Source organism: Neomonachus schauinslandi, chromosome 4, assembly GCF_002201575.2.
Source record: "Neomonachus schauinslandi chromosome 4, ASM220157v2, whole genome shotgun sequence".
Lineage (NCBI taxonomy): Eukaryota > Metazoa > Chordata > Mammalia > Carnivora > Phocidae > Neomonachus > Neomonachus schauinslandi.
The window spans coordinates 27,933-39,414 of NC_058406.1; the positions used below are offsets into that span (position 1 = coordinate 27,933).

General features: G+C 59.6%; 1 protein-coding gene across 2 annotated transcripts in view; it reads left to right on the plus strand.

Moving 5' to 3' along the window:
- SAMD11 (sterile alpha motif domain containing 11) overlaps positions 1-11,482 on the plus strand; it is a 21,176-nt gene continuing 9,694 nt past the window's right edge. For both annotated transcript variants that reach the window (XM_044913836.1, XM_044913835.1), the window contains exons 1-5: positions 1-517; positions 1,664-1,755; positions 5,657-5,838; positions 7,238-7,288; positions 11,319-11,443. In XM_044913836.1, the coding sequence (XP_044769771.1) occupies positions 1-517; positions 1,664-1,755; positions 5,657-5,838; positions 7,238-7,288; positions 11,319-11,443 (967 nt within the window). The remainder of the gene's footprint in view (positions 518-1,663; positions 1,756-5,656; positions 5,839-7,237; positions 7,289-11,318; positions 11,444-11,482) is intronic.

The window sequence follows — 11,482 nt, forward strand, 5'->3', positions numbered from 1 at the left end:
ATGCCAGCGGTCAAGAAGGAGCTCCCAGGCCGCGAAGACCTGGCCCTGGCTCTGGCCACCTTCCATCCGACCCTGGCCGCACTACCACTGCCGCCGCTCCCAGGCTACCTGACACCACTGCCAGCTGCGGCCGCCCTGCCCCCGGCCGCCTCGCTACCCGCCGCGACCGCTGGCTACGAGGCGCTGTTGGCTCCACCACTCCGCTCCCCGCGCGCCTACCTGGGCCTGCACGAGGCCGCCCCGCACCTCCACCTGCCCCGGGACCCTCTGGCCCTCGAACGCTTCTCAGCCACTGCGGCCGCAGCACCGGATTTCCAGCCGCTGCTGGACAACGGCGAGCCGTGCATCGAGGTGGAGTGCGGCGCCAACCGCGCGCTGCTCTACGTGCGCAAACTCTGCCAAGGCAGCAAGGGTCCGTCCATCCGCCACCGCGGGGAGTGGCTCACACCCAACGAGTTCCAGTTCGTCAGCGGCCGAGAGACGGCCAAGGACTGGAAGCGCAGCATCCGCCACAAAGGTGCGGCCGCGGTGGGGGCGCAGGCCGCTACGGTCCCTCCCCTCTGCTCCCCGAGGACCCCTGGGTCCGGACCCCCTCATTCTGCCACCTGGGAGACTCCATCTCCGCCCAGAGAGGGCGCTGCGACTCTGGGGCTGCCGCAGGGACACTCCCCCCCCCCCCCCCGCCCCCAGCACGGTCGCCTTGGTGGACCCGAGCAGAGCGCCCTCGGCCTCCACCGTCACCTCAGCTTGAGCCGCGGTGCTCTGGGCTCCCGGCTGCACACGAGCTGGCCCCTCCTCCCCCTCGGAAGGTCTTTGCGGGATTCCTGGGCTATGTGGCCCAGGGGAAGTTTAGGGGAACTCGGGAGACTGCGGGAGGCCGGCTGGGCGGGACACAACTTCCCTCCCGGGTCGGAGAGCCACCAGGTTCCAGCGGGAGTAGAGGGGCACACGGGCGGCCGGGGTGCGGGTGCGAGTTGCTGGAAGGAAAGGGAAGGTGTAGGGGTGTCGTAGGCAGGTGGGGGCCGCGGGGGCGCGCATCGGGGCGGGGGCGCGCGCGGAGCTGGAACGGCGGCGGGGCTGGGAGCAGCCTGCTTGGAGCATTCAGGAGTCTGGCTCCGAGGGCGCGTTGTGCGGGCGCCCGAACAGGCAAACGGGGGAAGCGCAGTGAGCGACAGGGGCGGGGGTGGGGGATCCTTAGAAAGTTAGGGACCCAGTCGCGCTGGGCTTTGAGGCTCGCGGCTCTGCTGTGGCCGCCCTCCTCCCGCTGAGGGCTCAGACACAGCCCTGGTCCCGGCGGCGCCGCTCACCTGCGCGCAGGCTCGACCTTCGTGAACCCTGTTCCCAGTTCCCCCGGACCGGCTTGGAGAGAGGGTAGAGAGCGGGAGGAGGGACGCAGGGGGCGGGGAGGAGGCCGCCCTTGGTCAGGGGACGGCGCTTGCCGGGATCTTGAGTTTCTGAGCTCCGCAGATCCCCGCGGCGTCCGCGAGGGTGTGGTGGGCGGCAGGGCCAGGTAGCGGGTTCGGAAGTTGGATGTTCATACCGGTGCCGGGAGGGGGAACCGGCCTTGCAGCTTACTGCGCCCCGAAAGCGCGCCCGTGTGTGCCGGCTCTACCTGTGCCCCAGCCCTGCTCTCTCACCGGTCCTGCCTCGGCTCTCCTCACAGGAAAAAGTCTGAAGACGCTTATGTCCAAGGGGATTCTGCAGGTGCACCCTCCGATCTGCGACTGTCCGGGCTGTCGAATATCCTCCCCGGTGGTGAGATGTGGGAGAAAAGTTGGGGCTTTGGGTCTTCCTTCTCCCCTGTGGAGCTTGTGCCTGTTTTCTAGGATCCAGAGTCCTAACCTCAACCCTGCCAGTGTGCAGGAGTGAGCCCCCTCAGGGGCAAATAGGGGAGACTTTGCTTTGGGTGGGAATCCTGGGGCAGCCCTCCCCTCTTTGGATGCAGGACCTGACCATTCCCTATCTTGGAGCCTCTCCTTGGGAGCCTTGGAGCTGCTTCTTCTCAGGTCTTGTGGACAGCCTAGGCTGTAAAGGTCTCCTCCCTGGACAGTGCCATCCACCTGGGGCCTGGGACCCTGCCCTGTCACAGGTCTGGGGTGGGGGTGGGGGTGTCACTGTGTCAGCTGGCCTGGCGTGGGAGAGGGGCTGGTCCTAAGGTAACACTTGTTCTGGGATGTGACACTGTTGGCTGGCCTGGATGTACATTCTGGGGTGGTCACAGCTTGGAGGTGAGTAACATGTGTCTCTGGGATGCCAAAAGCTAGAACCCTGGCAAGGGCAAGGCCCTGGATGTCTAGGAGAGTCTGAGGATACAACCCAGTTGGGGGCAGAATCTGAGCAGTGTGGGCCTTTGGTGTCAAGATCTGGAGGTGGAGGCTGATGTGGGACCCCCAACCCAGTGTAGACATGTATTGATGCCCTCTTTGGCCTAGGGGAGCAGCAGAGATTGGGGTGCTGGGCCTGCCCCTGAAGCACTGTCTTCCACATCCTATGTCCTCCAGGCAGCAATAGTTGGAGGACTGATCTGAAGAAGAAATTGCATCTTGAGAGGAACCAATTTTGAGCTGCTCGGGAGAGCCGGTTAGGGCCCTGGCTGCTGGCGGTGGTTGGGATTGTGCTGTTATTGCTGGCGTCTGCAGCCCCCCACACAGGAAGGGGTGAGAGAGGACCCAGGACACCACCTTCAGCTTCTTTACTTTGGACTGGAAGTAGGAAGGAGGAAGGGATGTTTTGGTTTCCTCATGGACCCTGGAGGCGGGTAACCTGAGCAGGCGGGGAAGCCACAAACACACCTGTGAATACAGACACCAGATCAGACACACAAGTTGGACGGGGGGACGGGGATACAGCCATGCCTCTCCTGTGTGCCTACCCCACACACCTGTCTGCCATGAGCTCGTCATCAGAGTATGTGTGCACAGGCAGCCCACCTCTTACCTGCTACTACGGTACCTGCCTGGGGCAAGAAGCTGAGCTCCCGCTCCACTTAACGCACCTTTTCAAGCAGCTAGTACTGGAGAAGAGTCTTCTGGGCACCCTCAAGGCTAGCCTGGGGTTTCTGTTCAGGTTGGAGGGTCCCAGCCTATCTTAACCCACCCTTCCAGAGGTCTCTCACACGAGTGTGGGGTACAGGTGGCCTGAGCCCAGTATCAATTTCCCCAGGACATTGCTTGGATTGGGGAGGGGTGGGGAGGTCTGGCAGGGATGAGGCCACGACCTCGAACTGCCTACCTGTCTGGGGCTCCCAGGTCCCTGTCCTGCATGAGGGATGCCTCAGACCTGGGCCTGCCTCTCCTGAACCTGGTCCCTCCCAGGCCCATCCCTGTACCCTTCCCTTAGGAAGGAGCTACACAGACCCCCTTGTCTTTCCAGCCCCCACTTTTGCCACATAGAGATTGTCTTCCTCCATCCCCCACAGCCAGGCCCGAAGGTACATACACACCTCACAGTCACAGATACCCCAGGGGCATAATGTGGGTATGCATATTTGGTGCAGGGATCATGCAGACATGCAAGATGGCTTTCCTGTACCCATCCTTGTGTTCTGAGGAGCCAATGGTTGACTAGCAACAGAGATTTGTCACAGAGTTTTCAAATCTGTGCGCTGCTGAGCAGGGGTGAGTGGTTGAGGTCTTGGGTGTGCGTGGGAGGAAATTATGCTCCCTGTCCTTGGTCGGGGTCAGGGCTGCCCATCCTGGTCCCTCTTCCTCAGCTCCCCTCCCACAGGAGCACCCCCAAGAGCCACCGCAGGCCAGCATAGCTGGTCTGGCCTCCTCCCAAGCGGCAGTATTCCTGCCCTCATTTTCCTCTCCTCCTCGTCCTACAGATGAGAAGCAGAGGGAAATGCATTTCCTTTTCTTCTTAAGAGAATAGTTCAATTAAAGCAGAAAGACAGGAGAGGAGGTCCTGGTGCTTGGGCCACAGGCTAGAGAAGGGCAGACCTGAGTGGGACTTCCAGCAGTGCACACTTCAGACAGGCCAGGGGTTGTTGAAAACACTGCCCTTGGAGCCCGAGAGCTGGACCAGACAGGCCATCACACCTGCGGCCTCAACCACTCTCTGCTCTTGCTGTTAGAGCACAGGGCCAAGGCCAGGGTCTCAGAAGGGGCCACAAAGCAGGCCATTTCATCTCTCAGGCCTACCCTCAGACTCCACGGCCCCACCCCACCCCACCCGGCCCCAGTGCTGTCCAGTGTCTCTCACTGAGTATGTTGCAGAGAGGAATACGGAGGGTGTCCCAAGTGGATTCATAAGGGCAAGTATGGGGGAGACTGTGGCTCGCTGGGGGGGGGGGGGGGGGGGGGGGGGGGAAATTGGGGCCCCCAGACCAAGCGGGGGGAGAAGACTAGGGCTCCCTGACCCTGTTGGGGCCACTGACAAAATCTGGAGCTGGGGTGGGCTGGGTCTGAAGGGAAGGTCCCTTATTCTGGAGGGCAGGACGATGGTGGCTGCTTAGCAGTCCTTCAGGTCCAGGATGACACGGGTCCAGGGTGAGGCGAGACCCTCCTCCACACTTTCCTCCTCAAGCTCGTGGGTATGATGGCATTGTCCTTGCAACAGGAAAGAGGATGTCCGAGGGTCCCCAGGTGACTGAAGAGATGAGAGAGAATTAGATAATCCCAAGGTCCCTGCCACCCCCCTGAAACAGCCACCCCTTATTAAATAAGAAAAAGGTTCCTGCCCACCCGAAAATAATCAGTAACTTTTCTTCTTCCACTGGGTCAGCAGGACCTAAGGACACTGTAGGGAGCCTTGGTGTATAGTGACCTTGTATAGTGTGTGCATGTGCTCTGAGCACGGACAAGCTCGGTGTGGAGTACCCTCCATGTCTGTGCACAGGACATGCCTTCCTGCTCTGATCTCCCAGCACACAGCACACACATGAGCTCCACATACTCACAACATGGGTGTAGGGAGGGGAGAAGGAGGTGTTGTGGAAGAAATGGAATCTCTGTTTCTGACCCAGAGGGTAGGCTCACTAGGGGCCCATGGGACAAAGGGTCTAGGTTGGTAAGGGCTCCCCATCAAGTGACCTGTGAACCCCAGGCCTGCAGTTTGCAAGGGGTCAGCAGGATCAGGCCCCAGACTCAGGCTCCAAACAACCCTGAACTGGACCCTGCATGGCACTAGCAGAATAGAAGACAGGACTTGGCATTGGTTGGGGGTTCATGCAGGAGCTGTGTGGGATTGTCCAGCAGACCCAAGCACACAGAGGTAACTGCACGTTGAACACGTGGCAGAATGCAGACATGCTGTGTTGTGCACACGTGGTCCCTTGGGGCTCCCTGGGGCCGAGAAAGCTGGGGTCTGCCTCCAGGTGGGCATCCCCACACTCAGGCTAGAGTGCAGAGTCTGGACAAGGCAGTGTCATGAGGAGCCTGGCCAGGGCCTACAGCCCTTCACTCCACCCCGCTCCCCGGTGGCAGACCCAGGCCTCATCTTTCTGCTCTTGTCTTCAGCTCCAGCCACTGGGACCCATGTGGACCCTCGGAAGCCCTGTAGCGGGGCCAGTGATGGTGCCTATTTGGTCTTAGCAGCTGCTCTGAGGGCTTCCGTCACCTGCACCCTGCCTGAGGCTTGGGCCTGGAGTGCACACCTCCCAGGACCCTGAGGGTCCTGGCTCAGCCTAACCTTCCTCTCTTCCCTCCCTACCCAGAACCGGGGGCGGCTGGCAGACAAGAGGACAGTTGCCCTCCCCACTGCACGGGTCCTAAAGAAGGAGCTGACCCCCAGCTTCTCGTCCAGTGATGGTGACAGCGATGGGAGTGGCCCAGCCTGTGGGCGGCAACCAGGCTTGAAACAGGAGGACACCCCACATGTCCCTATCATGAAGAGAAGGTACTTTTCCTGGGGGCCAGGCTCGGGGGAGGCACACGGGCTCTGGTCGGGACATCAAGACTGGTGTCTCCAGGTAGCTGAAGGCCAGGCCAGGGTGAGGACCCTTTGCCCTGGGGACAGGGCCCAGGTTTAGCTTGTCGTATCTTGGTATCTGCCGAAGCTGAAACAGCCTGAACCCCTGATGCCACAAGACCATAGTGAGAACCTACCCTGCCCCCACTTGGAGGGAGGGGGTCGACGAGGTTCCATGTGGGGAAGGAAGGAGGCTCTAGGAAGGGCCAGGGGCTCTCGGAGGAGGGCAGTCAGGGAGACCCAGGAAGGGAGGGCCTGATACCACCACAGCCAGGCGGAGAGAAAGGAGCTGAGCAGCCCCCTTCCCGGAGCAGTCCCTGAAACTCTCATGCTCATTCTCCTTGGCAGGAGGCAGCTTTCCTGGCTACCCACTGTCCCTTCCAGGCTTGGGGCCACTCTTCCTGACTTCCCACCATCTCCTCTCCTGGCAGAGACACCTCCCACTGTCCACTCACCTCTTCATGCCTCCATCTATCTGTCGTCTGTCCATTCATTTGTCTGTCCATCCAGCACATGTTACTCACCCCCAGAGTTTCTAGGCCTTTTCTCTTCCCACCTAGTCTTTCAACGTGTTCCAACATCTCCTACCCTAAAATAACCCTCCCAAACCCCCAACACCCCCACTTCCCAGCCCTCATACCCACGCTTGCTAAGGTGACACACCCACACAGGCTTCCAACCACCATCCCTCAGCCTGAGGGTCTTTCTGGGAACACTGCTATGAGTGAGGGGACAGGCACAGGGCAGAGCTGTTTCCTTACTTGACCTCTCGTTTTGGCATCCCTCCTACCTACAATGTGCGGTGGTCGCTTTCAGGAGGCAGACTGGTAGCAGCTGGGACCCAGGAAGCTGCACCCACCTGGGCTGACACTGGACCATTGGTGCCGGTAGCGGCCATGGGGCTTGCTCCCTGACCTGTTCCAGCCTGGCTGGAGCAGCTCTAGCAACTAGGAATTTGGTTCAGTTGCATGGCTGATGGGCAGAAGAGGCTGCAGCTCCCCTCCCCACCCCCCCGCCCCCAGCGCAATGTGGCAGCTCTTCTGGGTTCACTGCAACAGGAAGGACAGGTGTGGCAGCCTCAATTCTGTCCTTCCCAATTCCTTTGTCTGGTGAGACCAAGAGTCGGCTCCTGCCCCACGGTTCTCTCCTGGTGGCAGCCACTGGCTGGTTGAGCTGGTACCAGATAGTACTGGAGACAAATCCGAGCCAACCCAGTTCCCTTGGGGCCAGCGCTCTGGGGAAGATGAGGGCTATGCCATACACACACCCTGCTGTTCAGGTACCAGATCCTGGAGGCCACTTTGACCCTCCGCTTCTTTCCTTGCAGAGTCCACACCCACTGGGACGTGAACATCTCCTTCCGAGAGACGTCCTGCAGGTAGGGTCTGGGCTTATCCCCACACATCGTGTGTGGGCAGGATGGAGCCTTGTTGCTCCATTTCCCGCGGGTCTGCTTCTAAATCTTTCCAGCCTCCCTCCCTTCCTCCCCTCCCTAGTCTGTGGTCTGTCGGTCGGTTTGTGCCCAGGCCCTAACAACAGCACAGGTGGGTTCTGGGCAGCCTAACCCTCCCACATGGGACTGACCATTTGAGTCAGTCTGCCCAAAGATGAGGCCACGACCTCCCCCTCCCACCCACCCAAAGACCCACCCGGAGATGAGGATGGTGATGTGTGCCTGGGGTCTCATAGGATGCAGAGGCATTCACTAGGGAAAGAGGATGTCTGCAAAGGTGTGGAAGAACAAGGGAAGCGGATGTGGGGCTGTGGGGGGCTGGCAGGTCTGGTCCAACTGAATGCTAAAGGACTTTGGATGCTGAGCCTGTAGGACACGGTGCTCCAGGCAGTGAGGAGCCACCCGAAGTTCTTGAGCAGGGGGGTGATAGAGTGTGTGTTTTGATGGGGTCCTTCTGGAGGCCCTGCCCAGGAGGTTGGAGGTTTGCTCCAGTCTGCAGTGGTTCAGGCTGTGGAAGCATGATGGAAGGCAGGAGGGCGGCGAACCCAAGACATAGCAAGGAGATAAAAATGAGGGGACCTGATGAGGAAGTTGGGAGGGCACTGGGGAGACCCAAGTTCTAGATTCCAGATGAGCAAAGGATGGTCAGTCTGTGGATGGAGCCCAGGCTGTGGCTTCTGGTCAGTGGGGTCAAGTCCTACCACAGGGCTTCCAGGGAGGGTACAGGAAGGGCCCAGCCTAGGAGACAGTAGGCACCCAGCACAGGCCCAGCTTCCTCAGCCAAAGCTGAGGGGCCAGCCCCCAAGGTGGGAGCCTGTCCTCCCCACTCCCAGCCTGGTTCTGTGCCAAGTGTATTATTATTTACGTCTCTGAAAATATCTGGGTCCTAGAGCTGAATTACAGTGAAAACATCTTTAAACTTATTTCTACCTCATTTTGAAGTTGCCTGCTCAACTGATCATTTTTATGAACCGTTATGAACTTTGATGACATTTTATGAGCCTTTTGCTTGGGAAGCTGCAGGATGAATTTGTCAGTGAAGCTTATAGCGAACCCAAGGGAGGTTCCTCCACTCCTGGAATGACTCCTCCTGCCTCCGGTAGCCCTTTCCTCACCCACCCCTGGCCTTGTAAAGTGAGAGAAGGTCCCAGGTGTCCAGACAGAGGGTGCCCCTGGTAAGGGGCCAAGTCCAAGTGCATGTGGGCTCCTTCAGTCCTGCACAGGCACTAGGGGTGTCTGGGATGATTTTCTGGATTTTACCAGAGAGGAGACTGCAGTTTCGGGGCAGGGGTGTAGCGTGGCCAAGAGGACTTACAGGCTATCTGCCCCCCACCTGCTGATGCGGCACCTCGGCATCGGGCCAAGGAGGGCTGCAGCAGGCAGACAGCCTGGCTTGTCTCTTCCTGGCTCCTTTTGGCGCTGTCCCTCTGCCCTTCATCTCTAGTCTCCTGTCTGTTCTTTAGCCTCTGTCCATTCATCTCTCTGCTATTCCCATCCTTTCTGTCTCTGTGTCCATCCATTCAGTAGTGCCTGTCTGTTCATCTGTCATCATCTCTCACTTTGTTTGTCCCTCTCTCTCCATCCATTGGCCTTCACCTGTCTGTCCATCCATCTGTCCATGAGTTCCATCCATTGGCCCACTTGCCTGCTTGGAGCTCCTGCTTCAGCACCCATGCACCCCAGGCAGCTGGCCGGAGATATGGTCCCTGCCCTCCTGGGGCCCCTGAGCTGGCCAGGATATGGGCAAACACTGGACAGTATGACAGTCGGCTGAGGGAGCCTGGAGGAGCCCAGGGTGCCCCTCGGGGAGAGTTGGGGTCGGAGGGGCCAGACCCCTCTCCCTCAACCTCCTAGCACACACACTCCTCCCTGCAGCCCCTTCTGTCACTCAAGCTCTCCCCCTGACCTCCTGATACACAGCCCCACCCCATGGTGCCACAGAGAGCCTCCCAAGAACCCTCGTGGGCTTGGTCCCTCATGCACAACACGGTGCAGACACTGTGTTCAGGGCTGTGGGAACCTCATACTTGGGATGCCGAATGCAGAGTTCATGTGTTTTCAGCCTGCTGTTTCTTTGTAGTTCTTTACGTAAAACCTGGCATAATTTGTTCAGTGAGTGACCAGAACATGTTTTCCAGAGCCAGGCCAGGCTGTCTTGGGGCCTGTGGGGTGAACCCCCAAGGCAGAGAGCAGAGCAAGGCTGTGGTGGGCGGTGGTGTCCTGATTCCCACTGGGCCTCACCTCCATGGTTTCACAGCACCACCTGAGTGCCTGAATGACTGACCGCTGAGTGAAAGAGCTGATGGCCATGGCGGTGGTGGTGAGCTGGGGGGTAGAGTCCCCGGTCCCTGTGTGAGCGCTGGTCTAAGGGTTCATGGGGAACAAACTGATGAGGCCTTTCCTCACCTACTCAGTCTTCGGGGTGATCCACTTCCTGTAGGAGTCCTGGGGACACCAGAATTGGATCCCCTCAGGGGAGAACTTGGAGGCAGCCTCTAGCCAGCACCCCCACCCCCTCCCTAGTGCTGAGGACAGCACTTCTCTCCTCAACACCCTCGCATTGATGAGGATGATAGAGGGATGAGAATTGCTGCCAATTAATCCCATAAAGTACTTACTCCCACCCCACCTCCCCTCCTCTTTGCATGGGGGGGGCACCTTCTCTCCTCCTGGGAGAGGGGGTGGGGGTGGGGAGAGAACCCGCATCTGGGTCTCCCAGAAGGCTCTAGAGCCCAGCCCTGGAGTCTTTGGGGCTGAAACTGATCTGCTTAGGGGCCAGCCTGGATTAGCCTGCTCCAGCCGCCCAGGCCAGGGGGGCTGGGGGCTATTTAATGAGGTTCAGGGTCGGTTCCCAGGTCACTCCGTGGAGGCCCCCTTGCAGCGGCCCAGCTGGGAGGTTGCTCTATTCCAGGTGGGCCAGGGAGCAAGGGCACTGGGGGGGGGGGGTGCCCAGGGCCCCCCTGCTCCTCCTCTCTTCTGTCTTCCTGCTGCTCCAGGCGGCATCTGTAAGGTGGCAGGTGACCCTCCTCTATGCTAAGAACTCCAGGAGCAGATGGGGGGCCGTTCACACACAGCCACACTGACATTTTCTCACTCCACCCTTTCTCTGGGACTCTGATGTAGGGTTGAGCTGCGTTAGCAGAAAGAGAACTGAGGGAACAAAAGAGTTAAAGACATGTTTATTCCAGGCCCACACATGCCTGGCGGCTGAGGTTCTTAGCTGGGGGCCTTGGGGAGAGCAGAGTGTCATGAGCATACCGGGGGGACCAGACTCCCCGTTCAGGTTGTGTGTCTGCGTGTCTGTGTGCGTGTGTAGGTGCATGCTCTTGCCAGTCCTTGTGAGAGTGTACATGTGTCCCTGTGTGTGCACACATCTCATTGGCTGCAGGACTTCGGTCTGAACCTTGGTTTCCTTATTTGAAGAAATTGAGCGTCTGTGGGTGGTTGCAAGCTTTAGCTGAAAGAGTGCATGCGACTTTCTTAATGAAGCAGCTAACACAGGAGTAAGCGCTAGATGCATGTGCAACAGTGTGAGTCCTCTCTGGTCACTGTTCCTCATGAGCAGACACCCCCTTGTCAGGCGATTGCTCTGGTCACTATGGGGAGAGCATGGCAAGACTGAGCTGGGTCCCCGTGCCCTGCACACACCCTCCCTGGGAGCTGCGGTGGGGCCTGAGTGTAAAGCCCCATGCCAGGCAGAAGCCTGGCAGGTCCTAGCGGTCCTGGGTGAGACCTAGATAGGTCACACCCACTAGATGTTTCCCTTGGGCCCTGCTATGGGGATGCCTGCATATGGTGCTGTCACAGACCACACACAGAGGCGGGCAGGAGGCATGGCACACTTGCCCTCTGGCACTACGCATGCCCACACTCGAGCTTAGTTGGGCACTTGCTGTGCCCAGGGCTGGGCACACAGCCTTTGGGGGTCTCACCTTCATTGTCTTGCTTGCTGCAGCCAGGACAGCGACCTGCCCACCCTCATATCCAGTGTCCACCGAAGCCGCCACCTCGTTATGCCCGAGCATCAGGGCCGCTGTGAATTCCAGGGAGGTGGTGTGGAGATAGGCCTGGGAGCCTCAGGTGAGGAGCTGGGGGGAGAGAACACGGCTGCCAGGGCCA